The sequence below is a fragment of the Marmota flaviventris genome, chromosome 3 (genome assembly GCF_047511675.1).
Source record: "Marmota flaviventris isolate mMarFla1 chromosome 3, mMarFla1.hap1, whole genome shotgun sequence".
NCBI classification, from domain to species: Eukaryota; Metazoa; Chordata; class Mammalia; order Rodentia; family Sciuridae; genus Marmota; species Marmota flaviventris.
The window spans coordinates 67,088,020-67,115,747 of NC_092500.1; the positions used below are offsets into that span (position 1 = coordinate 67,088,020).

General features: G+C 51.3%; 3 protein-coding genes across 5 annotated transcripts in view; 1 reads left to right on the forward strand and 2 right to left on the reverse strand.

Moving 5' to 3' along the window:
- Prpf40b (pre-mRNA processing factor 40 homolog B) overlaps positions 1-360 on the reverse strand; it is a 107,377-nt gene extending 107,017 nt beyond the window's left edge. Inside the window, exon 1 of one of the 2 annotated variants that reach the window (XM_071609885.1) lies at positions 276-360. The gene's annotated coding sequence lies outside the window, so the exon portion shown is untranslated. The remainder of the gene's footprint in view (positions 1-275) is intronic. The other variant, XM_071609882.1, reaches the window with a different exon arrangement.
- Positions 264-9,869, forward strand: Mcrs1 (microspherule protein 1). Of its 2 annotated transcripts, XM_027950050.3 has the most exons (15): positions 264-352; positions 1,651-1,770; positions 2,279-2,417; positions 2,882-3,020; positions 3,628-3,786; positions 3,925-4,034; positions 4,957-5,065; positions 5,326-5,464; positions 7,800-7,875; positions 8,210-8,238; positions 8,354-8,446; positions 8,636-8,718; positions 8,862-8,949; positions 9,209-9,336; positions 9,433-9,869. In XM_027950050.3, exons 2-15 carry the CDS (start codon positions 1,761-1,763, stop codon positions 9,517-9,519), a joined length of 1,389 nt encoding a protein of 462 aa, XP_027805851.1. In that variant the 5' UTR covers positions 264-352; positions 1,651-1,760; the 3' UTR covers positions 9,520-9,869. The 2 variants fall into 2 exon arrangements, with proteins under 2 accessions (XP_027805851.1, XP_027805852.1); XM_027950051.2 differs by lacking the exon at positions 1,651-1,770 and having other exon boundaries at positions 268-352.
- Positions 9,863-26,277, reverse strand: Kcnh3 (potassium voltage-gated channel subfamily H member 3). The gene is made up of 14 exons (XM_027950021.2): positions 26,142-26,277; positions 25,593-25,727; positions 24,458-24,591; positions 23,593-23,836; positions 23,047-23,204; positions 22,756-22,963; positions 18,982-19,269; positions 18,501-18,700; positions 17,662-17,911; positions 13,159-13,376; positions 12,172-12,503; positions 11,652-11,758; positions 10,924-11,000; positions 9,863-10,825 (listed from the first exon to the last, which is right to left on the reverse strand). Exons 1-14 carry the CDS (start codon positions 26,269-26,271, stop codon positions 10,226-10,228), a joined length of 3,081 nt encoding a protein of 1,026 aa, XP_027805822.2. The 5' UTR covers positions 26,272-26,277; the 3' UTR covers positions 9,863-10,225.
- Positions 26,278-27,728: the final 1,451 nt, after the last annotated feature.

Genomic DNA, 27,728 nt, shown 5'->3' on the forward strand with positions numbered 1-27,728 from the left:
TCCGTGGTCCCATCAATCCTCGGACGCTCCTAACTTTAATTCCGCTTTGTCTCACCCCAAGCCTCGTCTTTCCCTCGAGCCAGGTAACTTCTCTGGTACCTATAATCCCCGAAGTTTCCCTATATACTGTCTCAACTGGGAAAATTTTGACTTTCGATTCTTCTCAAAAGGGTCACACGTTCGTGGCCTAGGCCACACCCCCCTTCACTCACGTTTCCAGAACGAACCGGAAAAGATCGCGCAGTCTCTCGTTTGTAACCCGGAAGTAGACGTACCTCACGGAAGCCGACTTTGGCCCTGCGGCTGCTGCTGTCGCCGCAGAGAAATTGTTGGAACTGGCAGCCTAGGAATGGTGAGACCTCCCGGTTCGCCTCTGAGGGTTCTGAGTAGAGTTGGGGGTGAAATGGAGTTTCCCAGAGTGCCTCGGGGAACAACCCCCCACAAGGCTTGGGGCCCCGCCCCGGCAGCGCCCCGAAAATCTGCGCATGCGTAGGTCGTACATGGGGCTGTAACCTGGCCTGAAGTGTTACGCATGCGCAAAGGCGGCATGCTGAAGGTTGGGTGGGGATTGAGTTGGGAGTTGACCCTCATTCCTTACTAAGAGTCTGTGGGGCTTCTAACAGATTGCAGAAGCTCAGGGTTCACTTGGTGCTGTATTGAGTTGCAGAGCTGCCTTCATTTTTCCTTAAGAAGTATATTTTTTAGTTGTAGATGAACACAATACCTTTATTTTTGTTTACTTATTTTTAACGTGGTGCTGAGGATCAGACCCAGCGCCTCACACATGCCAGTCGAGCACTCTACCTCTGAGCCACAACCCCAGCCCTGACTTCACCACTTTTACCCCAAACCCCTAAAACAGACTTGGACCGATCACCCACCTTGGGTATGCTCTGGTGAGAGAGGCAGGGGTGGAGGCCTTTGAAGGATGGCTCAGACTCCTCTTCAGTCTGCCTATGGGATCCCGCCCCTTAGCCCTCTCCCCAGATGTCAAGATTCTCCGCTGTATCCTCTAGAGCGGCGAGCACACCTGCTGGGCTAAGGCACTCTGGTCAGAAGGGGCGGGACCTGCAAGCAGAGCGCTCTAGGAATTACTGTCCAACACCTGAGTTTTTGTGGGGAAGCAGGGTGGTTGGTAGTCACACAGTTCCCAAACCACTTTTTTAGCTTAACTTCCACTTCAGCAAGAGCTATAAATGGGTTGGGGGTGGAATGGGGAGCGGGGAAGGGGGTAGACTGACTGGAGTTCAATCTCCCTTTCCTTTTCCCTACTTTGCCTGAGAGAAAGATGGTGGCTGCTGAGCTGCAGGGGCAGCTGAAGAAAAGAACGAGCTAAGAAGTCATTGTTTCTTGGTAGTTTATAGTCAAGGTACTTAACCTAGGGCTTTAGGAAAAGAATTAGAGGGGCCTGTGCACCCCCAAATAGTATATTTGTACGTTTTTCTGGAGTCCTTTGGTTTTATCATATTCTCAAAGGTTTCTCACTTTCACAAGGCTTCTGGTTTATAAGCATAATATTTAGAGTAGAGCCTTATACCTCTTTCCACTCCTTGTATCTTTCCTAAGTTTATGAGACCTAAACCAGTATAAGGAGGTGAGGCTGGCCTGTTGGAAACCCGAGCTTCAGGGAGCCTCATTTCTCCTTTGCAGAATCTCCTCTCAGCCTCTAAGTTCACCTGGTCAGAATCCTTGGATGAGGCTGTGGGACCCTTCCTCCTAGCCCTGTGGTTTGGAACCAGTGGCTTTGGGACAGTAAGAGGATGGACAAAGGTAGTATGAGGCTGGGCCAGCTCCCCAAATGCTTGGGCGCCAAGCATCTTCTGATTCTACCCTGTGCCTGGCACATATGTCTTTTGGTCCTGGCTGGGCATTGCCACCTCCTCCTGGGCCAGCAATACCCGTGTACCTCTCAGCAGAGCCACAGTTGACTGACTTGCTACTGAGCTGCTGCTCTTTGGCATGCTGCATTTTGATGGCAAAGGGATCAGTTATGTCAAGAGCCCAGTATGTGGGATCACCAGTCTGACCTGAGCACTGTGTACTGCACAACATGACATGTACCAGTGGGAGAACTGCCCATGGAGGAAGGTCTGGCCCAGGTCTGGGTCCAGACAAGATCTGGATGGCTGAGGAACTCCCATCATAAAACTTCAAGGGTCAAGGGAAGAGGCCAAGAGGGCTGGCAGGGAAAGGGGGCTGAGGAGGGGTCCCAGGTGCAGAGGCTCAGGGCTCTGCTAGACACTTCAGAGTCCCAAGTTCACCATTTCTCTTTTTCTAGATTCTCAGGGGCTACTAGATTCATCCCTGATGGCATCAGGCACCGCCAGTCGTTCAGAGGATGAGGAGTCGCTGGCAGGGCAGAAGCGGGCCTCCTCCCAAGCCTTGGGCACCATCCCTAAACGGAGAAGCTCCTCCAGGTAGTCAGAATTTGGAGGACCCAGAGGGGATGAAGGCTTGTGGCATTAAGTACTGTGTGCCTTTGCCTCTATCGGGAATGGCTACCTGAGCCCCTCTGGGGCCTAAGCAGAGTCTTGTGCTTCTCCTGTTCCTACCAGTCCCTTCACATGGTACTGCAGGCAGGGGAGGGAAATCTTGGGTCTCTAACATGAACTTTCATGTGCTCTGGCCCCAGAACTGTACCAGCAAGAGTGTTTTCCTCATATCCTCCCCACCCACCCTCTATTCTGGGGCTGGGGGTACAACCTGGTATCTCAGGGTTGGAGTGTGACAGTTCTATGTCCACTGAGCCTGGCTCTGGTGGAAAGTGAAAGCAGTGGAACAGTTAGCTCCTGCTGGGAGCCTGTTCTGTTCTGGAGGCGAGTATGTTCGAGTGGGTACCTGGGAGAAGTAAAGATGGCTTACAGGGTAGGACCCTCCACAGGTTTATCAAGAGGAAGAAGTTCGATGATGAGCTGGTGGAAAGCAGCCTAGCAAAATCCTCTACCCGGGTGAAGGGGACCAGTGGAGTAGAACCAGGGCGCTGTTCAGGGAGTGAACCCTCCTCCAGTGAGAAGAAGAAGGTGAGGGACTGGAAGAAATAGCGGGATAGGCAGTGCCAGATTTTGTATTTCCCCAGAACCTTTGCAAGCTGCCAAGAGCCCTGCAGAAGAAGCTTGTGAGAGGACCAAGCTGCCCCAGCCCCCACCCCCACCCCTGATCCCTCCAGATCCCTTCACTCCCATTTCTCTCTACTCCACCTTCTTGCTGTACCCCCGCCCCCGTTCTGCCAGTGCATCCTGTATCGCATTCCGTGTGGGAGGCATGGAGCATGCATCTATTCTGGGAGCAGACAGCCTGTTCCCAGCATTTCAGAGTGTAAAAATAACCCCCAGGTGGCATTGCTTTGGCCCCAGACACTGTACCAGCAAGAGTATTTTCCTCGTATCCTCCCCACCCACCCTCTATTCTGGGGTTGGGGGTACCACCAGCAAAGAAAAGACCCCATATGGTCAAGAATTATGTGGAATTAATTTTGCAAGGGTTGGGGTGGGTATTAGAAAGTTGAGCTCTCTGCCTGGCTTCCTATTGTCAACTGAGACTGTGGCTGCCACACAGTACGTGAAGCTCTAGGCCTGAAGCCCCAGCTGCCCTGATGCCAGCTTTGAGCTCTCTATGTCCTGTGCCTAGGTGTCCAAAGTCCCCAGTACTCCTATACCACCCAGCCCTGCCCCAGTCCCTGGACTCACCAAGCGTGTGAAAAAGAGCAAACAGCCACTTCAGGTGACCAAGGATCTGGGCCGCTGGAAGCCTGCGGATGACCTCTTGCTCATCAATGCTGTATTGCAGGTAGTGCTTCTATTACAGGATTAGGGTCCCCCATTTCCCCCAGGCTCTAGTTCCTAGCCTCCAAACTAGCTCAGTAAGACCCTAGAAGGGTTTTTTCCCTGTGCTGAGGCTGGAGCAAACCCTTCTGAGTCCTTGCAGACCAATGACCTGACATCTGTCCACCTGGGTGTAAAGTTCAGCTGCCGTTTTACTCTTCGGGAAGTCCAGGAGCGCTGGTACGCCCTGCTCTATGATCCTGTCATCTCCAAGTGAGTAGGACTGGCTCCAGCAGTGGAGAGGTACTGGACATGCCAAAATTTGGCTCCCAATACAAGAGAGCCAAATTTTGTGCCAGGGTCCAAGGGAGGGACCTGGGAAGCAGGGCTCCAGGGGCCTTACATCCTCTGAGATGATCCAGGAACCTGCTCGGCTTCACAGGGAAGCTTCTTCCTGCCCCTAACCTGCTAGTCCTGGCTTTATGCCAGAAGCAGGAAAATATGAAAGCAAAGGAAGTGACATAGGAGAAAATGTCCACGTTAGTGCCAGGATCCTCAGTTCCACCACTGTATGTATTGTGACTTTGAGCAGGTCACTTCCCAACCTTTCCACACAGACTTCCCACTATTTCTTGCTCACAAAAAGAGAGTTGGAACAAGAACACCAAGACCCCTTCTAGCTTTAATAGCCAGTGTTAACTAATGTATACACGCACCACACTCTTCCTCTTCCTCACTCAGTTTAGGATCTTCAAAACTTGGTTGGATATTGAGCACACATTTTCTTCTCCTCCATAGCTCCTGGCATAGCCCCAGTTAAGATGTAGCCATAACCCCGAAACACCAGGAAATGGGTGGCCTCAACTTGGGAAAGAGGTGGTAGCAGTGGCTAGTGGGTAGCACCTTTATCCAAGTGAGGAGAGAGGGTTAGGGAAGGAGCAGCAGCAGGCATCAGGATCTGCCCCAGGACTGGGGCTTCAGGGGACTTAGAAGCCTCAGTTTCATGATTTGCCTGTTCATTCATTTGGCAAATCCATAATACCACAGGTGCTATGCTAAACTTTGCACTTTTCCTATCTAAGACATGTCCTCAAGATTCTGGATCACAAAGGCCTGCTGGTTTGGGGGAAGTAGAAACTCCAGATTGCTTGACACTTTCCCTTCAGCTCTGCACTCTGTCTCTTCCCATGTCCAGATTGGCCTGCCAGGCCATGAGGCAGCTGCACCCAGAGGCCATTGCAGCCATCCAGAGCAAGGCCCTGTTTAGCAAGGCTGAAGAGCAGCTGCTAAGCAAAGTGGGATCGGTAAGGCTGGGGTCTCAGAAGGTTGAGAATCAGGGAAGGGTGCAAGTTGGAATGTTCAGCCCCTACCCACTGACTGCGTATATGCACACGCAAACGTGCAGAGGCCTTTGTGACTGGCCTCAAAAGGAGCCAGATCTGGCTCCCTGAGTGACTCTGTTGCTTCTTCTAGCTCCTGAGGTTCCTGAGGTAGGGGGAATGGCAGGAAGGCAGAGGTAGGAGTGAGGAAACCCAGGTTCATAAAGCATGTTTCTTGCCTCCAGACCAGCCAGCCCACCTTGGAGACCTTTCAGGACTTACTGCACAGACACCCTGATGCCTTCTACCTGGCCCGAACTGCCAAGGCCTTGCAGGCACACTGGCAACTCATGAAGCAGTATTACCTGCTGGAGGACCAGACAGGTAACACCCCAGGAACTGGCAGAGCAAGTGGATATGCTTGAGTGTGTGTAGGAAGTGCTGTGGGCACAGCTGACTTCTAGTACTCTATAACAGGTTATTCGTTGGCCCCCAGTGTCATATTCACCTCACTTTGCAACAAAAACGACTTCCTCCCAGATAGGGGAGAGAGCATCAGGAATGGTCTTTGGCATCGTGTTAAGGGTATCCAAAATTGCCTGAAATCCTGGGCAAAAAGTCCCAATAGAGTCATCTACCATTTCTTTCTTTCTTTTTTTTTTTTGGTCTTTTCTTCTTGCATTTTGCTATTACATAAATAGATTAGTTTCGTTGTTGTTCTGTAGTACTGGGGTTGAACTCAGGGATGTTCTAGCACTGAGCTATATCTCCAGTCCTTTTTTTCAATTTTATTTTTGAGGCAGGATCTTGCAATGTTGCCAAGGCTATCCTCAAACTTGATATCCTCCTGCTTCAGTCTCCTGAGTAGTTAGGATTATAGGTATGTGCCACTGCACCTGGCTGCATTAGTATATTTTTTTTTTATGGCTAGCATTCAAACAGGAACAAGATATTAAAGCCTCCATTTCTGCTCTCCCTTCCCCTTGTTTCCCACCTCTTTTTCTAAGCTTTCCTGCCCTTTGCCTCTCTGCATTCATTCTTCTCTTTCTTTGCCCTCCTCTCTTCCCACCAAGCATTCTGTGCTGTCAGTTGCTCTTTAGGTCATTCAGAAGGTCTCAATTGGGACTTGACACACAGTCCACCTGTCTCTTCTCCTATGGCCAGAATGCACTCCATCTTCTCTCTTCCCTCAGTACCAAACTTACTCTCTTTCCTAATGATAAATGCTAGGAAATCAGTCTGATTAAACTGCAGCACCCTTTTGGTGAGATTTGTGATTCAGGTTTCGATTTCCATGGTGCAGATGCACTCTTCCTGCCTAACTACCACTGAGACTGCCTTTCACATTTTTTTTCACACTTTTCTGGAAACGAAGCTTCAGGTGTGCCCTTCACCTCTCTACCAGGTCCTGCAGCTTCTGGTTAGGAAAAGATACTCCTGCAGGAGGATTCTAGAGAATCTACCTCACAGAGGGAGGCTGTATCTTTCCCTCCTGAGGACATCTGGTTTTATGGGTCCAAGAACAGCCCTCTTTATTCCTGCAGCTTCCAGAACTCTGCTGCTTCCCCAGACTCTGCTATCACTGAATTCTTCCAGAGGAAACAGATACTGAGTAAAATTTACTTTTACTGCTAAATCTAGTTCCTTTGTCACTATTTTAAAAGTTATTTTGTTAACTGAAAGTCTTATCTTAAAGGTTATATCTTTTCCTTGGAGTCTCTGCCTGTGGGGATTTGATGCATAGAGTTGGGAGTCCCAGGGAACATGTGGTATTCACCAATTAGCTGTCGAGTCAGTTGCACATTAGAGTGGTAGAATTTTAGGCAGTGCTGGCAGGGAGGGTCATAGTGGGGTTGACTACCCCAGTCTCCTAATAGTCTCATCTAAGCAGCAGAGAGAAAAAGCATCTGTGCTCCTAGGCATCCTGCTTCCTTCCTTAGCCAATAGCAGTCCAACTACTGCCTGCTACAGAATAGTCACTGCAGTTCTGGGAACAGCTGGCCTATAAAGGCCTAAGTTCTCAGATTTGGGGCATCCCAATCCCTTTTATATCTTGTCTAGAAAAAAGTTGAAAAATGGGCTGGGGATGTAGCTCAGTGATAAAGTGTTTGCCTAGCATGCATGAGGCCCTGGGTTCAATCTTCAGCACCGTACCAAAGGAAAAAAAAAAAAAAAGTAGAAAACATTTAATGAACATATTGGATGGGCTCTGATATTTTCCTATTCCATTTCATTCTTTGAAAACAAATGAAACTAATTTCATGACCCATGATCAGTCATGACCCACAGACTAAATTAGATACTGGCTGGACATGGGGCAGCTCCTTTCTGGCCTCATATGCCTCTTAGCCCTCCAACAGCAAGGCAGGAAAGCTGGGGAGTGTGTGATGTATTGGGAAGGAGCAGTTTAGATTTGGAATCTGGAGAGACTTGAATTCTGGCTGTGCCCCACAGTAGGGTCAAATAGTGTAAACTGTCATTTGTATCTGTTTCCTTATTTGAAAGTAGAGCTAAGTAGTGTTTTCTCTGCTTAGTTCAAGGCTTTGTAACTGAGATCCGTTCACACACCCATACCCAAAAGCCCATGGAAAAGGTCAGCTTTGATTTCCTCCCAATCTAGAACCATCTCTGCCCATGAGTTAAATTAGAATGGGGCCTCGTTAGGAATGCACTAGGAGTAGGGGTCTTGGTGCTCACTCTTCCTCTGTCATTTGTTCAGTGCAGCCGCTTCCAAAAGGGGACCAAGTGCTGAACTTCTCTGATGCAGAAGACCTGATTGATGACAGTAAGCTCAAGTGAGTGACTGGGGCCTCAGGCAGGGCTGGAGAGAGCTAAGTCACCCATAGGTAGAGCACCCCATGCTGCCCAGCCCAACTTAGCCCCCAGGCTCCAGCTGCAGCTGTTGTGCTTGGCCTCCCTGCTGCACCCACTCCTGTGGGGAGTGGGGAGGGGCTTTTAGGCTCTCTTCCTTTCCCTTATTCCCCACCCTAATCCCAGGGAAAGAGGCTGGGCCAAAGCTGGATAAACAGCCTTCTGGGCCACTTGGCCAAAGGTGTCAGGATTGCCCTGATGAGCCAAGTAGCAAGTGAGCTGAAAGTGGACTTGATTCATTCTTCTCTCACCCTTCAGGGACATGCGAGATGAAGTCCTGGAACATGGTAAGTGTACTCTGGTGGAAACAGGGAAGGGATAGAAGCTCTTGCCTGAAATAAGAGAAGACCTGTACAAAGTACTATGGCCTCAAAGTGTCCTTACCACCCCACCTTACCTCAGAGCTCACAGTGGCTGACCGGCGCCAGAAGCGAGAGATAAGACAGCTGGAACAGGAATTGCATAAGTGGCAGGTGCTAGTGGACAGCATCACAGGTGAGGAGGCCAGGGGACCAGGGGCTCCCTTTTGGGCGTCCTTTATCCCCTTTGAGCCCCTCCTATTGCCTAGCTGGATATGCCCTGCTTTCCCAGGCCTTGACTCCTGTCACTCATAGATCTTGCCCTTGTTCCCTGCTTTCCACTCTGCACTTGGATGGGCCCTTCCTAATCCTGTTCTTCCTCCAGGGATGAGCTCTCCAGACTTTGACAACCAGACATTGGCAGTGCTACGGGGCCGCATGGTGCGGTATCTTATGCGCTCACGTGAGGTGAGATAGGCCTTCCCCATCCTCACCCTCCTAAGCATCCCTCCTCTGTCACTGCCCTTTTTCTTTTTCTCATCTTCCTTGGCTTGTGTGGACTCCATCCCCCATTCCTCAGGGCCCAACCCTCACCTATCTCATTTCTCCAGATCACCCTGGGCAGAGCAACCAAGGATAACCAGATTGATGTGGACCTGTCTCTGGAGGGTCCAGCTTGGAAGATCTCCCGAAAGCAAGGTACCCTCCACATACTGCTGCCTCGATGGGAAGCAGTGTGGAATGTTCCCCCCAGTCTTTCATTGCCCTTTCCAGCCCTGAGTCTTGATATCCTTGTGGACCAGCTGAGGCAGGCTGAAGGAGCCAGCATTTCAAGGTCTCTAACTCGGGAGTCCTACGTACCTTAATACCCCATCTCCAAGAAGCAGAGATGGTGGTTGGAGGCTCCTGGCTCTCTTCTGGCCCATCCCATTCTCCCATTGCTTCACTACTTCCACAGGTGTTATCAAGTTGAAGAACAATGGTGATTTCTTCATTGCCAATGAGGGCCGACGGCCCATTTACATTGATGGACGGCCTGTACTGTGTGGCTCCAAATGGCGCCTCAGCAACAACTCTGTGGTGGAGGTGAGATGAGGGAGGTAGAGAGGCCAGGATGAGGTGGGGGCTTGGTGAGCTCATACATGGGCCTGGTTCTTCCCACCACTGTCCTCTCCCCACCAGATTGCCAGCCTGCGATTTGTCTTCCTCATCAACCAGGACCTCATTGCCCTTATCAGGGCAGAGGCTGCCAAGATCACACCACAGTGAAGAGGACAGGGTACCAAGAGCCCTGGGTTCTCTCTGGCCTCAGTTTGCTGTTATTCCAGCCCCCTTAAGCTGGGAACTCAGGCTCCTGGAAAAACCTGCCCACATGGGGAACAGGAGACCCAACTGCTGGCCCATTGATTTGAGTCTTTGAGGAAGGTGGGGCTGGCCATTGGGAAGCCAGGAGAGGCTGGGACCCTTGTGCTTCCCTAGAGCCAGAGCCCCTCCCCGTCTTCTCTGCAGACCACCCTCCCTCTCCCCTGATTGCCACCTTCAATCTTGTGTCTCCAGAGGATTAGCTTCAGATTTCTTTATTGTTTTTCTTTTGTAAATAAAAAGCACCAAATTCCAAAGTAGTTTCTTTTTTTATTACGCTTTTTTAATATAAAAAATGTAAGGACAGGTAGAGATGGGGCACATGCAAGAGAGGGCGGAATCTCTCCTTGTCCTCAGGCCTCTGCCCTCAGCCCGCAGAAGGTGACAAGGTCAACAACAGAGCAGGCTATAGAAGGGCTCCAGGAGTAGGGACCTGCAGATTCTCAGCTCTGGGGTTTGCTTTTGAGGCTCCAGCCCACTCCTAAGAGTCAGGGAGCCAAATCCCCTTTATGTCTCTAGTTCCCTGCCCTGAGCCAGCGGGCAGCATGGAGTCCTGAGATTGGGCAGAGCAGCAGAGGTTGGCATGTCTGTAGCACTGACCTTGGGCTGGCAGTCAAACCCCCGTCCCTTCTTCCTGGGTCCACTGGACTGTGCCAGGGCCGTGACAGCCAATAAGCACCATCTCTAGGCTGTGGGGGTCCCAGGGCAAGGCCCTGCTCCCTGATCCTGGTGGGGGCTCTCCAGTGCTGGTAGTCTCTGCCTGGCTCACAGGCTCTGGGGGCCCAGTCCCAGCCCCTTCCTCAGGAGGAGGAGAAGCTGGGGTGCTAGGCTCAGAGCAGAGTTCTCCTGAGCCAGGGGGCTCTGAGTCTGAGGTGGAGGTCCACAAAGTTGTGGCTCGAGGCCAGGGGGAGCTTTGAGATGCTGGGGGCCCCCAGGGCCAGGGTGCCATGAGGGGAGGGGGCCCTGGACGAGGGTGGGGCCAGGTTCCACTTAAGACAGAGCCAACTGGGGGCTGTAGGTAGGAGGATGTCCCAGTGTCCACACGAAGAGGCTGCAGGAGCCCAGAGGCACTGACTGTACCTCTGCAAGGCCCCTCTCCTGATGCCCTAGGGCATGGGCCCTCCCCATGGGGTACCAAGACAAGCTGCACAGCCTGGCGAAGTGACTGCAGTCCCTCCCGCATCTGTAGTACCTGCTCAGATAGCTCCATCACCTTCAGGGGCAGGAGAAGGTGAGGTCAGCAACATCGGGTATCAAGTAGTATAGTGCCTGCCCCTTCCCCTCCCTGTCCCCACCTTGTCCCTCACCCACCGCCTGCCGCAGCTTGTCCAGTGTATCCGTATTCCTTGCCTCGCTGGGCCCAAGGGGGACAGTGAGCAGGCCACTCTCTGTGGATAGGATTGGGGTTAATGAGAATCAGCACAGTGTCCAGGTTTTTGTCCCCCTTAGAACACACCTGGTTAGACCTCACTCAAGAATAACTACTTCTGCCTTGCCCAAGGAACTGAATTTTACCTAAACTGCCAAGGGCAGGAAAACCCTTTCCAACAGACCTGGGTCACATTGCCCTGTACCCTTCTCCCCTCAGGAAGTTGTTCTTTGTGACTGTCCCTTATTCTGTTCTTTAGGGAAATGGACATTCCTGAGACCTCTCTACTTTGTCCACTTCCCAGAGCTGCTTCACCTGGCATAGAACCACTAACAATCCTGGTTCCCTATCTCTTTATCCTCCCAGTGAACGAGGCATCGAGCTAAGGGTTTAGTTATAGTATCTTATTTAAAATGCACATCCATTTTATAAACAAGAAACTGAAGCCAGAGAAGCCAAGTTCACACTGCTAGAAAACTGACAGAATAGGAATCCAAACCCAGGGCCCAGAGTGGTCTTCACAACCAAACTCCCTGCCCAGTGGTGCAGAGGTAGGTAATGGCAAGAGGGCTTCTGGGCAGAGTCTGCCCCTGGCCAGTTTCTCTAACAGTGCTGTTCCACAAGGAAAAGGGGTCACCCCACCAACATACTCTGTCCCTGGTCCTAGTACCTGGTCCAGGGGAGGGGCTGCTGCTACATTCCAGGCCAGATTGACCCACGCGGAAAGAGAACTTGTGCTGGTCAGAGCCACAACCATCCTCAATGCCATCTACAACCCTGTGGACCCAACAAATCAACAAACAGTTGACAGGTGACCACTATTGTGTTACAAGGCACAGGATGCTCCAGTGCCTATATACAGAGACTGCAGCAGCGTGGAGCTGGACAGGGGACCCTTGAGGTTCCAAGAAAAAGCTAACACACCATCCCTTCCCCTACAAGCTTGCCTTTGAGCAGGGGAGACAATTTGAGCAATATGAAACAAGGGTTCAGACTTAGAGCAGGGTGTGACATACACTAACAAGTGAAGACAGAGGAGTCAAGAAAGTCTTCCCAGAAGGGGCAAGCTTGGACCACGCAGGCAGGGAGAAGTGAAGATGCAAGGATGGGCGCTCAGGGTGTGGGTATGCCTGGCTGGGACCTCTCTCTTACCACTCTCACCCTGCCATGGGGCCCAAGGCCTTGTTTACCTGGGGCTAAGGTCTGGGGGCACATTCCATGGCATGGGGGGCAGCCGCAGTCCCTCCAGAGTCCGTGGGTGAGCAGAAGCACCAGCCTCAGCCTTCAAAGCCCTTGCCCTGCTCGGTCGCCCCCTGCCACCTAGACGTGGCCGGGGCACAGTTTGACGAGGGGATAGCAGTTTGGCAGCCGAGGATGAGGAGGTGCAGCCAGGGGACAGCAGAGGGCTGGAGGGCTCATCTGCTGTGGCCGGTGAGGCTGTGGGGCCCTGTTCCCCATCTGTCTCTTTCTCCTCCAATGTAGACATGAGGGTGTTGTCACCACTCAAGGAGCTGGTATCTACCTGGGGACAGGAAATAGACATGCATGGCAACTGTTGTGTCCCATTCATCTCTCCTGCCAAGAGATTATCTCCCCTAGAATGGATGAGCCATCTTTATTAAAAAGAATACCCAGTGTCTTCCACTCTGCAAAGGAAGAGGCCCCATGAGGAGGGGTGACTTGTTTTTCTACTGCCATCATAAAGCTACCAAGCCCTTGAGGCATTAGCTGCCCCTCAAAATTCCACCCAAATGTGAATATACCACCCCTCATGCTAATAGAACTATCCGAGAGACTACAGTACTCAAAACTGGTTTAGAACTAGTGATATTATCCAGGGAAATTCAAAAGCCCTCAGAACAATCCTGTTTTGCCATGAAAAAGCAGAGAAAGCCACAGTGCTCTCCAGAAGCAGCCTGGAGGATTGTGCCTATCCCCTGCCCAGGTGCCTGACAACCCCTCCATTAGCCAATGAGGCTCATTTGTTACCAGTGCCCTCCTTAACCTGACTTTGCTCTGGACAGGGACGAGCTGTCTCAGATGGGCCAAGCAGGGACACAGGGGTGGCTGGGCTTGATTGCTGACTTCTAAAAGATTATGTGGATGTGAAAGGAGAGACTTTCACAATGGGCCATGCCTTCCCCAGCCCCTCCATGCACGTAACCCAGTACCCTCACCTCTGCAGGGCCTCCCCCAGAACCCAGGTTGTAGCTGAGCTCCCCTCGGAGACCACGGCTGAAGCGTGTGGCAAATTCAGGGTACAGTGCAAGACTATCGTGCAGGCCAGCCAGCTGCAGGCACTGCAGGACGCAGTAGGTCAGCCCCTTCACATCGGCATTGGCCTTTACCACCTGCTCCCGCCGGGGCAGCTCACAGCCAATCAGATCGCCCTTCCCTGGGGAAAGGAAACAGAGGTCAAAGAACCCTTACCCCCAGTCACTGAGGGGAGGTGGGCCAGAGACCACAGAGCCTCCCTCTTCTACAGAGTCAAGCTTTTCCAGCTGGAGTGGCACTGTGAAACCTTCAAGTGAGGTGGAGAGAAGCAGAGGCCTGGTTAGGGTCACGGCCTGACCACTGTTGCCTGCCTCACTGACTCCCCACATAGGCTTACGGTGAAGTGGAGCCCAGGCTCTCAAACACTTTCAGGATCAAAACCACTGAGCTGAAACCTCAGCATCTTAGCTCTGAGACTGAATAGCCATCAATTTTAGTAGTTCATAGACAGGCCATCAATTAGAATCCCCTGAGAAAGTTAAACCAGTTGGACTCCCAGGCCCCATCCCTACCTTTAGCATTGTTATTTCTATAAGAGACCCTATGATCTGATTATTTTTTAAAGCCCCACAGATGATTCTGGTGCAGCTCATCCAGGGGCCAGTGGTTAAAAGCAGCAGTTTAGTACCTAAAGTGGCATGGCCCAAATGTCAGGCAGCTGAGGTCCTTCATCTTCCAGGGCCCTGGCTGCCTCTTCTAACAAGAGAAGCTGCATCTGCCTGAGTCAATGAGGTTTTATTGATCTCACCAGAAGGCCTCCATGGGGAGTTTTCCCATCATCAGGTTGAGACTGCCACCTGGCTGATAGCAACTTTAATATGGCATCAATTATGATCTGGGACCCAATCTCAAAAATGTTGGATTGGAGGGGATGGAATGATATGTGTCTTAGAATCAATGAAATAGAACCAGGTATGGTGGGACACACCTATAGTCCCAACAATGCAGGAGGCTGAGGCAAGAGAATCACAAGTTTGAAGTCAGCCTCCACAATTTACCAAGACCCTCTCTCAAAATGAAAAATTTGAAGTACTAGGAATGTAGCTCAGTGGTAAAGCCCCCAAAGAGTTCAATCCCCAGTACTGCAAAAATAAAATAAAAATAAGAAGAAGGAGGAGGAGGAGGAGGAGGAGGAGAAGAAGAAGAAGAAGAAGAAGAAGAAGAAGAAGAAGAAGAAGAAGAAGAAGAAGAAGAAGAAGAAGAAGAAGAAGAAGAAGAAGAAGAAGAAGAAGAAGAAGAAGAAGAAGAAGAAGAAGAAGAAGGGAAGGAAGGAAGGAAGGAAGGAAGGAAGGAAGGAAGGAAGGAAGGAAGGAAGGAAGGAAGGAAGGAAGGAAGGAAGGAAGGAAGGAAAGAAGAGGGGAAGAAAGAATGTTCTCAAGGTATCTGCTTTTAGGGACATGAGAATCAAATGAGTTATGTAGATAAAGTATATGACAGAGACAATCTTCCTTCCTTTCCCTTCAGGCAGAGTCCCCTTTAGATTATTCCTGGCATGGATTAGGGTGCAACCTGGGCAGGCAGAACACTCACTACCATGAAAGGCAGCTCAGCCTTCCACCAGATCAATCACACAATTAGAAAGAGTGTCCATTTCCTTAAGGACAAAGACAGGTAGCTGCTGGCATCATACAGGGAACTTAGAAATGTTTGTGGATTTCTGCTCAAACTTAGGTGAAAAAATGCACTTAAGTTCTGGTTCCTTTTGAGAACTATTTGGATCTCAAAGTGATCCTCTGAAGAATAATATCTCTCTCTCTCTCTCTCTCTCTCTCTCTCATTTGTGTCATCTGAAATAGGTTAAATGTGTGTTCTTTGTCCTCATCTATGCAGTGACATAAAAATGACAAACAGGAGGGGCTGGGGCTGTGACTTGGTGGTAGAGCACTTGTCTGGCATGTGTGAGGCACTAAGTTCGATCCTCAGCACCACATAAAGATAAATAAATGAGTAAATAAAATAAAGGTAATATGTTTTTTTTAAAAATGACAAACAGGAAGGGACTAAGGGTAGAGTTGCAAAGACTGGAGACTGCCCCAGATTGGCACCTTGGCCAGAGCCTCCAGGCTAAATTCACCCAATCTCCTTCCCTCACAGGACTTCACAATGCTTAGCCTAAGTCAGTTCACAAACAGGTGGGGGCCAGAATCAACACTGGAAAATGTGGGGCCAGTCTCAACTACCAGGAGTGAGCAGGATGCACCCAGATGCTCAGCAGATGTGGAGATGGTAGAGAAGGAAAAGTAGAAAACCCAGGTCATGATTGGGGTCAAACATTCATTGGGGCAGCCAGAGCCTCCAAGTCAGCAAAGAAATAGTTTATGCAGAAGATTCAGGCCAGGACAGGATAGATCAAAGGTGGCGTAAATCCTGATGCTGGGAATATTCTGGTGGCAAGGCCTGGGCCACAGCCAGGGGCCATTTTCTCAGCTCCATCTGAATACTTAACAATGATTGTGGCTATTCTAAGTCTTGGTGCCTGACACTAGCAAGGAGCAGCTCCAAGAGGTTCCCCATACCAGCTCCCAACCATGCTGTTTTCTTGGCTCCAAGCTGAATGCCATCTGTTTACAATCCTCTTGACAACCTTTCTTGGCATTGTCTAGTCCTCAATAGTCAAAATCTGCCTTTCCATCCTTCTGATCCCTAGTCCTCCATAATTCTTCATAAAATACCAGCCGTACTTGAGTGTATAACCCCATTTTTTCTTTTTCTTTTTAGATGGGGTGTTGCTAGAACTTGTGGGCTCAAGGGATCCTCCTGCCTCAGCCTCCCAAGTAGCTGGGACTACAAGCTCATGCCACCACAACCAGTCATAACTTCATTTTCTCAGTCCTGGCATAAATTTCCTATAGGCCTAGAAGTTGGACTCATGAAAGATTATAAAAAAGGGGTGGGGGTGGGACATCAACAGCCTGTCACCTCTCACAAGCTCCAAGATCTCCTAGTGGCATTTCTGCCTCTTATTTCTATTGGAGGTCCCTCTTCCTCAAGGGAACAAGGATGGACTCCCTGTAGCTGCCAGGGCATCTAGTAACATGGCACCACCCTCTGGGTTCCTTTCTATACTTCTAGTCTTCATTGTGGATCACCAGGTAATGATGAACCTCAGTCCCTCCAGGCCTCAGCTGTCCCCATATTAAGTACTCAGCTGCAGTCAGTCATGGTCAGGTCAGCACCTTCTTTCCATTTTGTGTATGAGTCTATCATTTACCCAAGCAGGTCCTAGTGTTCCTCATCCTTTGGGGTCACCACTGAGAGCCTCCCACAACCACAGGGAAATGCTCCTCTTTAATTGCTTTTCCTGGATGCATCCACATACTTCCCAAAGTGCCTGAATATTTCCCTAAAGTCTAGGGGCACAATTATCCCTCCCAAGATGTTTCCCTTTCTGCTGGTCATGACTTCCCACAGCACCTGGGAATAGCATGTAAACATGAGATTTAGAGTCAAGCAGACTAGGTTCCAACCCATTAGTCAATCCTTTGCTGTTCTGTAAAGTTTGAATTAGATCTGGCACATAAGGAGCTGGAACAGGGCTAGTACTGCTGTCTGCCCCCTGTGCTAAACATTATTATCACAGCCATTCCACAATGGCAATCTCCTCACCCTCATCTAGGAAATTGGTTCCTCATCTTCACCTTTCTTTTGCTAAGAGAAGTCTGCATGCTGCAGGTACCATTTTACCAGAACAAGTTTCTCTAGCCAGTTGGAGGCTGACCTGACCCTGGGATCTGGGCCTGCTCTGTGACCTGCCCCAGGGAAGTCACATCCTATCACCTAGGGGACCCACACAAGGACAGCTTTCATTCCTCTTTCAGCCCTGTCTGAACACTCTTCCTAGCACTTCTATCTTTAGCATTTGATTGCCAGACAGTGCTGCTCTTCTATCTCCTTATAGATTGGCTCCTTTTATTATTTTTAAAAATTATTATTATGCAGTACTGGGGATTGAACCCAGGGGTGCTCTACCACTGAGCTATAGCCCCAATTCTTTTTATTTTTCATTTTGAGACAGGGTCTTGCAAAATTTCCCAGCCTGGCCTCTTATTTGTGATCCTCTGAACTCAACCTCCTCAGTAGCTAAAATTACAGATGTGTGCCAGTCCAAGCTTGGTTCCTTTTAAGAAACTGGCTTTCCCAGGTACGCCTCCAAGATCATGATCACCTCCTGTGTCTTCATGGTGCAGTCTTTGGGTTTTCTCTGACCTTTGCCCAGGACTCTTGACTATTCCTGACTCCATCCTGGCTGTTTCTCCCTTCTGTGGCCTTGTGGCACCCTGTCTAGGTTTCCTGCAGATCAGAGCCATGGTGTCTCCCCTAAACACTCTCTCTCTCTCTCTCTCTCTCTCTCACAAACACACACACACACAAGCACACACTGTATCCTCTCTCCCACCCACACAAACCTAGGATGGCGAGCACAGTGCCACCCTTGAGCACCTCCATGGAGCCAGAGCAGACGAAGTAGAGGGCCTGAAGAGCGTCACCCTGGTGGATGAGGTATTCGCCAGGTGTGCAGAAGGCAGGCCGCAGGGCCAGGGACAGTGCCCTCAGGCATCCTCGGCTGGCTGCCTCAAACAGCGGCAGCTGCAAGACCTCCTTGTGCAGGTGCATGGCGATGTCTGCACGAAGCTCATCAGGGAGGCTCTGCAGCAGCTGCAGGCAAGCAGGTGAAGAGGTTTGGGGGTGGCAGAAGGGATCCCAGCCAGCCAAGCCCTCTCCATCCTCACAGGCCTTAGGAGCGAGGGGAGGTGTCAACAGAGGCTCCACACATGGTGCACTCAGTAAAGGGGGCTAGCCCTGCCACCCTCTCAATTCCTTACAGAATTTTTCCCCCTTGCAGTACTGGGGATTGAACCCAGGGACGCTCTACCACTGAGCCACAAACCCAGCTTTCATTTTGAGATGGGGTCTCACTAAATTGTTCAGGCTGACCTCCAACTTGCAATCCTCCTGTCTCAGCCTCACAAGTAGCTGTGATTACAGGCCTGTGTTACCACACCTGGCTTTAGTCCTCTCTGAGCAGCCCCTTTCCTCCTCCAACCTCAGGCTCAGATTTCAGCGAGCACAGAGCCTCCAGACCTAACTGGGGTCCACAGGAGCTTCAAGCCGTCTTGGCTGCTGTCCCCACAGGAGAGCCAAAGCAGGGAGGCATTCCTCACCCTCCATCCCTACTCCTTAGGCCAAGTGCAAACCCCTTGAGGGAGAAAAGGCTAGAAGGGCTAACCCTGGAAGCCCGCCACACCTCAGTGGTATCGATGCCATTGTTCACAGCCCAGGTAGCCTGGAAGTACTCAAGCATGCGCTGCTTGAGGGGCTTGGGGATCCGATGGATACGGATATAGTCACGCAGGTCACGAGTGCGGCTGTGATACAGAAAGCGGCGGGCGTACATGCGCTGGATGATGGCCGTGACGTTCCCAAACACCACTGCGTGCATCAGGGCTGGGGAGGGTGGTAAGAGCAGGTCATCTGCAGGCCTGGCCTGACCTGGTTGATACCGTGCTGGACACATCTGTCCTCTGCTCCCTCCCCACTCCACATGCTCTTATGCAGGGCGCATGGGCTCTGTGTGGCCCTGTGTCTCTCCCAGCCCTGGCCTTGTATTCCACAGACCACCTAAGGCAGAAGAACCCCTGGCCTGGGGCCCTGGGGGAGGTGAGAGGGGAGGGTTGAGGCCAGCAGTCTGGGAGTGGGCCCAGAGAAACCTGCAGGCCAGGCCTCACCACCAATCAGCATGGTGCAGATGGAGAAGATCTTCTCAGTGTCCGTGTTGGCGGACACATTGCCAAAGCCCACGCTGGTGAGGCTGCTGAGTGCGAAGTAGAGGGAAGTGATGTAGGCACTGCGTAGTGACGGGCCGCCCAGGAGCTCCAGCCCAGTCCCATTAGCCTCACTGCTGCTGCTGCTGCTGCTGCAGTTGTCATTCTGGCCAGAGCTGTTCTCTCCAACTGGTCTCTTGCCTACCAGGTAGTAGGGGGTCTCCAGTCGTCGGGCCAGCTCCTGCAGCCAGCCTGGGGAGAGGGCAAGGGAAAGGTCTGAGCAGGCAGGACAACTTGACGGCTCTGAGGGTACAGGTGTGCTAGCCCCCTAGGGTTGGGGACATGCAGACACAGACTCACCCTCATGAGTTCCCACTACTTTTTCCCCTTCTCTGCCAGCCCAGCACACCCAACCACCCTCTCAACCCTCAGCATGACAAGCACATAAGGAAAATGTTGCCACCTCCCCAGCTGGCTCCTGTTGGTGCCAAGGTTGGAGCAAGGAGAATCACACTCTCTTTCCTATGTCTGGTACTAATCTCAGGGAATGGGTCTAGCTGGAGGGACAGAGACTGGGGTTCATGGCATTCAATCACAGCCTGGTGCCTAATGCTGGATAACAGAGGCCATCTCCTCTGCCCTTTCTACCCAGACCCTTCTTCCTGTCTGTCTCAGCCCATCTGCTCCAGAAATGCTCCCTCTGGCACCATTCAACCTCATCCCTCACCCAAACCCACACAAGCCACCCAACTTCACAAAGGTGCTCTTAAGTACACCCATATGGATATGGTTACAGATACTGCTGAGACTTACACACGCTGCACACAGTCAAGATGACAAGGACACACATGTGAGCACCTTATAGATGCCCAGACACAGTCACAGCCACTCACACTGAAATGGCCTCTGTATACTCTGAAGAGAGGCAAAGGCACATAGGAGCTTGCACACTGACACACAGGCCTGGGGCACACTTGCACATAGGTGAATACATTCAGAGGCCTCAGCAGGCACCTGTGCACTTGCACAGGCATGTGCACATAAGCAGATGCTTGAATGCACACACAGATATGGGCCTATTTCTTGTCTGGTCTTGGCAGGAGGCAGAGCTGTGTACTGGGTCCCTAAGAAGCCTATGCCTTCAAGAAGTCACTGTGAACCTGGCTGGAGGGTTGTGGGAGCTCTATGGTGCTGGATGGGAGAGAGGGCAGTTTAGCTGATGGGGAATGGAGTGGCAGAGGACAAGTGCAGGGTCACAGGCTGCAGCGGGATCCACCTCTCCACACAAGCTCTGCCCTCCCATCTCAACACACAGATTGTGTACCACCCTCTTCCTGACACCTATTACATGCAGTCACTGTGGTCCCCACACCCCTCCTGTCATGCATACACCCATTCTCTCAGTACCGAGGGCCAGGAGCTTCTTGAGGACTCTAGTTCAGAAGAACAAGTAACTACTATAGAGTAGGTACTACATCCCAGAGGTGCCACATGAGGGGGCTCAAACCTAAGTGGGGGGATGTGTGTGCTTGGTTTCAAAGGATAGAGAAGGTTTTGATCTAAGCAAACTTGAGAGGGAGTCATTTTTGATAGAGGGAAAGGCATGGGCCAAACCTGGAGATGGAGACTTTAAGAAAGTACAGTCAAGTAGCTCAGTGTGGCTAGAATGTGTGGTTAACACTGAGGGCATCAAATTCCAGGCTAAGGAGTTTGGTGGGATGCAGTAAGGCCTGGACCAAGATGAGACTTCACTCCTGTTATCTCAGGTGTGCTATGGGGATGTGACGGAGGAGTTTTACACGCAGAACCCTTCAGTCACTATTTAGTTGGGTAGTCAGATGTCCAGTGGTAAAGGGGTAGTAGTGGTGGCAGAAAACAACCAGACAGAGATGAGGGTAAAAAGGGACTTTTCCTTTTCATGGGGCATCAGCAGCCTTAGAGCTAGTGCTAGGAGAGTGCATGAGGGGGTTAGGCCAGCCAAGGTTGTTCCTGAAGGTTGGTGACTTTCACACTGAGAAATGCTCTGAATTGTCTCCTCAGTATTCAGCACAATCTTTTAAAAAAACTGCTCATCTTCACTGGGCTAATGGGAATCTGGGGAAAGAACTCTGTCCACACCACAGGCAGTAGAACAGGGGACCAACACAAGAAAGCCATAAAGAAGAAGCTTCCCAGAAGAAGTGGGAGGTGATAATATAAAGGACTTTGAAATCTTCTAATGTGGACCAGTACCAGTTCTAGATGGAAAGAATCCTCTCTGGAACTCAGGCCAAGGGTGAAAGAATTACCAAGACTCAGTCACCCCTGTACTCCCATGCTCATTGTGGTAGGGCCCAGAGCTTCTCTGAGAGCCAGAGATATTCTTGATTTCAGATCATCAGCCCCCATGAGGTGGCTGGAACAGAGGAGCTTTGTGGACTCAAGGCCAAGGTTGTCTGGCCTGCTGTAGGGGAGGGGGCCAACCTGGGGATTTGGTATCTTAGGTCACTTTGTAGGGGCAGAAACAGGGTCAGGGCATTTGCTGACCCCACAGCAGCCTCCACCACAGACTCCCTCTGGGACAGGCACCAAGGAGCTAACACTGCTGGTGTGTCCCAGTTTCCACCTGCTCAGCAACTGGAGTCCTCGGGGGAATAGCCAAGTGGAACCTCTGGGCACATACCAATCTCCTGTGCACTTGGCAAGGAGGAGAGGATTTGCAGAAGCCTCATCATCTCTGGGGAACTGATCAGAGCAGGTTTCTAAGACTGACCTGGACTCCTGATGACCCCACCAAGGAGCAAACTGACATGAGAGGCTGCCTGAGCACTGGAAATGCACTAAATGTCAGTTACTGCAAAGTGACAGAGGGCTGGAGGTTGTGGGAGGAAGGTGTGCACTCATTTTGGGAACTGAGAGCATAGAGTTAGAAATGGCTGGAACAGAATGGTTCTGATAAAGGGAAAAGATGGGAGTTGCAATGTTCATGTAGTAGCCTCAGTGGGATGGCCAAGGGGAAACAAGGTGAGTAAGGAGGAAGGAAAGCCTATCTGGAGTCTCTAGAACTTGGAGGGGCTGGGGAAGAAGGGGGCCAGACCAGGGTTATCCTTCCCAAGGCAAGAGAGCATGATTGGCAGGGTTAGCTGCTATAAAGACTTCACAGAAGACAAAGGTTTGGCCCCAGAAGGTCACTACAACCTTTCACACAACATTTTGGGTGGGAAGGTGGGGGTGGAAGCCCTCTTGGAAGCAGTTAAGACTGAGTGGGTGGTGAGCAAAGGGAGGAGCTGTGGCGGTGAAGGTGAAATGGAGGAGAGCAAAGACACTGGGGACACAGAAAATGTTTTTTTTTTAGGCTCGGGGAGAATGTGGACACAACTGAGAAAGATGTGGGCTGTAGGTGACAACAGTGAGGCAAGGGCCTGGGATCCTTGATGGGTACAAGTTTCATAGAGGGTAACATCAGAGGAAAGGCAAGGGCAGCAGCTCCCTCCCTGGCCTTCCCAGTTGGGCAAGGGCTTTAGGAATGTGACAAAGGTTTGACTACCAGAAAGACACAATGGGTGACTGAAACTCCCCAGGCAGCCTACACAACCAGGCTGTCTATACAATGGCCAGCTGGTGGAGAGCAGCCATACGATGGTGGCTGTCATACACACCCGCATACCCCTCGTCTGTCACACACTTGCAAACTTGCACACATCTCTGACACCTGGCATCACTCCTAAACATGCACACACCCACCCCAACCTCCAGTACCAATCTCAGGCAGCTCGGATTCACTGCTCTCAATCTCCTGCTGGCCGATGTAGAACCAGATGCAGGCCACCCAGTGGGCGAGCAGGGCGAACACAGCCATGAGCAGGGTCAGTACCACAGCGCTGTACTGGGAGTACCGGTCCAGGCGTGGCAGCAGGCGCAACAGGCGCAGCAGCCTCACAGTCTTCAACAGATGGGCCCCAAAGTACTGAGATGGGGAAGGGTAGTCATATCAGGCTGGCTGTGCCTGTACCAGCCGAAAGCCCCCCTACCCAGCCCAGCCACACTGACCACATTGACCTTGAAGGCGTGTAGTAGGTCAAAGGGCAGCGCTGCGATGACATCCAGCAGGAACCAGGTGGTGACATAATGCAGGCAAATAGACTTTGGAGCAAATACCACCTGGCCCGACTTGGACACAAATGTGGTGCGGAAATTCAGCACAATATCTGCAGGGAATCAGGTGGGAGTCAGTATGGGGTGGGCAGTCACTGTTTACCACTGGGCACCTGCTCAGTACTTGACACTATCCTGAGCCCTTCACATACACCACAGTATGACATAACTGTCACAGTAACTCAAGCAGGCACACATTATTTTGCCTCTTTTATGGAGAGAGAAACAGGCTTTGCGAGGTTATGACTAGCTCAGGGTCCTATACCACATTAGAAGCAGAGACACATTTGGAACCTAGATCTGATTTCAAAGCTCATGAGTCACAAACACAGGGAGGGCAAAGGGAACACTAGTGGGGGACTGGAAGCCATACAGATGATTCCCATCAAAGCCCGAAGGTGTCTGACACGGAATGAAGAGGAAGGAGCAGAGTGCACATACCAAGGATGAAGAGGACCTCCACGGCCAGGTCACAGACACTGGGTGGGCCACGAGCGGCACTGGGCTCCCGGGCTGTGCTCACACACACACTGTAGGGCACAGTGACAGCCACATAGAGTGTGGCGAGCAGGATGAAGCCATCCCAGGTGGCTCTTAGCGCCCCGCAGTGCAGCAGGATGAAAGGTGACTTCCGGATGGCAGCAACTTTGTATTCTGGCAAGTTTGGCTTCTCCCCAAATACTCCCTGAGTGAGGCAGGGCAGATCCAGTCAGGGAGGAAAGGATATTGGCACAGGCTGAGTTTGGATAGTGTCTGAGAAAGGCATTTACCTCTCCCTGCACTCTCAAAGCAACCTCTGAGGTGAGCATTAGAATCCCCATTTTATAGATTAAAAAAAAAAGGAGTTTGCCAGGCATGGTGGCACACACCTATAATCCCAATGACTCTGGAGACTGAGGCAGGGGAATTGCAGTTTCAAAGCTAGCCTCAGCAACTTAGTGAGGCCCTAAGCAACTTGGTGAGGCCCTGTCTCCAAAAAAAAAACAATCAAGGAAGTGGAAAAGTGCCCTTGGGTCAATCCCAGGTACCAAAAAACAAGAGAGGTTTTGGGAAATCAAATAACTTAACTGAGGTCACACAGCTATTTAGGGGACAAGCAAGGATTGAACTAAGGCACATCTGACTCTAAAGCCAAGACCTTTGATGGATCAGACATGAGACAGTCCCTCCCTCAGTCCCAACCCCAGAAATGGAGGTGGGGCCTGGGTGGCTTCCAGGACTTTTTCTCTCTGGTGGGATCAGTTCCCCCCTTCCATGTCCTCTTCCTGTTCCCCATCCCAAACACACACCCTAGTATTTAATCCACCTTATTGAGCTTGTGCTTGCCCTTGGGCTGCTTCTGTAAGTGCCCAGAGAGGTGGTAGAGCACAGCCCTGCTCCGCCGCCGGTTGGCATTAAAGCCTTTGGCTCCTGCCCGGCCATATCGGCGCCGGCCACCACCTGAAAAAGAAGAGGGGCCCATAAAGATGGTGTGGGGTATACCCACATACCCCATCACAGGGTTCTGGGTGTGGGATACCAGTTGCTGGCCCATGGACTGATCTGGCTTATTGACCATTTTGTCTGTTTAGAGTTGGGGACTTAGGCATTCCTTATTTCCTGAAGCCACTTGCCAACCATAGCAATGGGCAGATTGGCATTATAGACACTACTTCTAGGAGAAGGTTTCCAGGAGAAAACAGGAGAAGGTTTACAGGGAAAGGCCTGGGAGAGGGAGTTTGGTCACAGAGAAGGAAGGCAGAGTTAGTAGAAAGCCATCATCAGAGGTGTGGGAGCTCAGAGAAGGAGCCCAGGGTTCAGATGCAGGGGTCAGAAGGTGATATTGACGATATTAGAGAAGCAGACCCAGGGGTGGGGTAGAGAATTGGAATGGAGTGTGCCCCCTATATCCCAAGAGTCCTTGGAGCAGCATCTGATGACAATTCTGTGACTGCCCAAAGGCCTGCCCCAGCCGTTGGAGGGACACAAGAAGGGAGCAAGTGCTATCTTCTCTCTGGAGATAGCCCTTGAATACATATTTGCTTTCCTGAATAAACCTCTGTCTATGTCTCTGGGGGGAAAGACTCCAAGAATTTGAAAGAGGGCTGGGGCTCCCCTGACAGGTATGCTGTGGGGAAAAGGAAAAGTCTGTGGTCAACCTCACTAACTAGTGGGAAAGGAGTGCTTCATAAGCATGAGTGGAATTTGCTTTCAACTTCTTAATAAATTTAACTTGAAAACTCCAACTTTGTCTCAACTGGCCTATTTGGAAAAAAGATTCCCATGCCTGGGCATGCACAGATGAGAGCAGCACAGCCCTCTCAGCCAGCCAGAGTAGGACCCTGTGAGTACAAGAGGGAGGGGGATCCATAAGCCCAGACTGGATGCTAAGGCCCTGCCCAAGCCTGAGGTACCCAACAAACAGCCACATCAACTAAATCAATACCCCAACAGGCACCCACCTGTCTCCTTCCAGCTGTCAGGGCCCCCTCGGTTCTTGGTGTCACTGATGTCCTTGTGAGAGACCAGGAAGAGGGCCACCTCCCCTTTCTCATTCTTTATGGGTATCACATCCAGAAGACACCAGAAAGGAAGCCCTGGGCATAAAAACAGACTCATCCTACCTCCCATTCTCAGCCCTGCCTAAGACAACAGAGGACCTGTCCACTGACATGCTGGGCAAAACATAAGAAGAAGCAGGGTTTCCTGAGGGAGGAGAAACAGTGCTGCTTCTCTCAGGACAAGGGGAGCAAGGAAGAGCAGACATGACTGTCAGACATGTGTCCTGCTGAGATGGGATGTTTTCCTGTTGGACTTGGGAAACCCAAGACTGGAACTGAGCAGAGGCTGAAACTAGGGTGAGGATGGTGGAGAGGAGGTGGGGTGGAGAAAGAGGGGATGGAAATGTGCATGGTGCATGGGAAGATGGGAAGGCAAAGGAGGAGGGACAGCGGATGGACTAAGTGTCTGGCTGGCTGAGGCTGTAAAGGTAAGACAAGATGGCTCCTTACCGCTTTTCCGGTATAGGATCAGCTCAGCCTTGAATTCCTTGTGCTCATCCAGGGCCTTTCGAATCTGTTGGCGGACGAGCTCACTGGTATCTGGTCCATAGAGGAAAGAGCAGGCACAGCCCCGCTGCATGACCTCAGCCCGGGAGAAGCCCGTAAGGTCACAGAAGCCATCAGAGCAGTAGACAACAGGGAAGAGCCCTGCCACCTGGGCATTGCCCAGCACGAAGTTACTATCTGCAAGAGAGCACCTCTTAGAGGAGGTATGGGGTGAAGAGGCAAAAAGTCTACAACTGGTTTTACAAATCCCAGGAAACCTGTAGTGTGTACTGGGCAAGAGCTGTTTGTGAATGGCACTCAGTGTGTCATCTGTATGTCAGTGCCCTGCAAGGGTCCCTTCTTAGTCAAATGTATTTGAATGCATTTGAGAAGCATGTAAGAACACAGTTTGGTGAGTATAGCCCTTTGTGGGCATTGTGCCCTCTGGAGTGTATCCTGAGCAGTTTGGGGTAAAGAGTGGGGTTGGTGATGTCCAAAGGATTACACCACCTGTCCTAGACTGGCTTCAGCAACTCCTCTATTTCTTCCAGGCTCACCCACAAGCCAGATAACCAGATTGGCTGTGGCTCCTACCACTGGGACCCACCTGGACTGGGAAGCAACCCAGCCCAGTGTCCATCTGCCCTCAGTGTTTGAGCCCCACCTGTCTAATCTGTTCAAGAAATAGTGAATATGATTATGAATGGGGGTGTAAGAATGGTGGCTGAAAACTGGAGCCAGGCATGTACTGGGGAGCCGGGGTGCTGAATCAGCAGGCCGGCAAAAGCCAAGCATAATGGAAAAGCTGATGGAGGAATCCAGAGTGGGGAGAGCTCAGAGATGGGCTCTCACCCCCTATTAAGAATGAGAGACTATGGAAAACTAGGCAGAGAGCTGGGAAGCTCCACTAAATGTGAATGTGCAGAAGGGATCTGACTTTCATGACTTTCCCTGTGCTCAGAACCCCAGGAACACAGGATTCAGAAGCTCAGGTTGCCTTCTCCAAATTTCCTCAATCCTGGTGGGAGTCCCCACCATGGTACTCCCGGGAGTACCCTCTACTCTATCTCTGTTTGCAAAGCTCTCTCTCTCTCTCTCTCTCTCTCTCTCTCTCTCTCTCTCTCTGTGTGTGTGTGCGCGCGCGCGTGAGCTTGAGCCCTCTAGTCTGTCGGTGAGCACTGCTCACCCCAACCCCCATCCGGTTGGGGTGAGGGTAGTCCTTGTAACAGCGCCAGATCAGGAGGTGGGTCTGATTGATTAGGTCCGGATTCGTGCTCCCGGGAACAGAATGCATCCCGGGCTCCACACCAAGGGACATCTTCTACCCAGTGTTGCCTCGCCAGGAGCTGCACTGACCTGAACCCTTCAGGGAAACGGTGCCTTGAAGTATACAATGGTCCCTGCTTCAAGAGGGACGAGGAGGGGAGAGAAGGTGAGAACTTGTGGACGCCAAGCCGACAAGTGGGGCTTAGGGCTGGCTGCAGTCCTGGATGGGGATCGTTTGTCCGGGAGCTAGGGGTTAGGGTTTGACTCACGCGTGCCGTCGAAGCG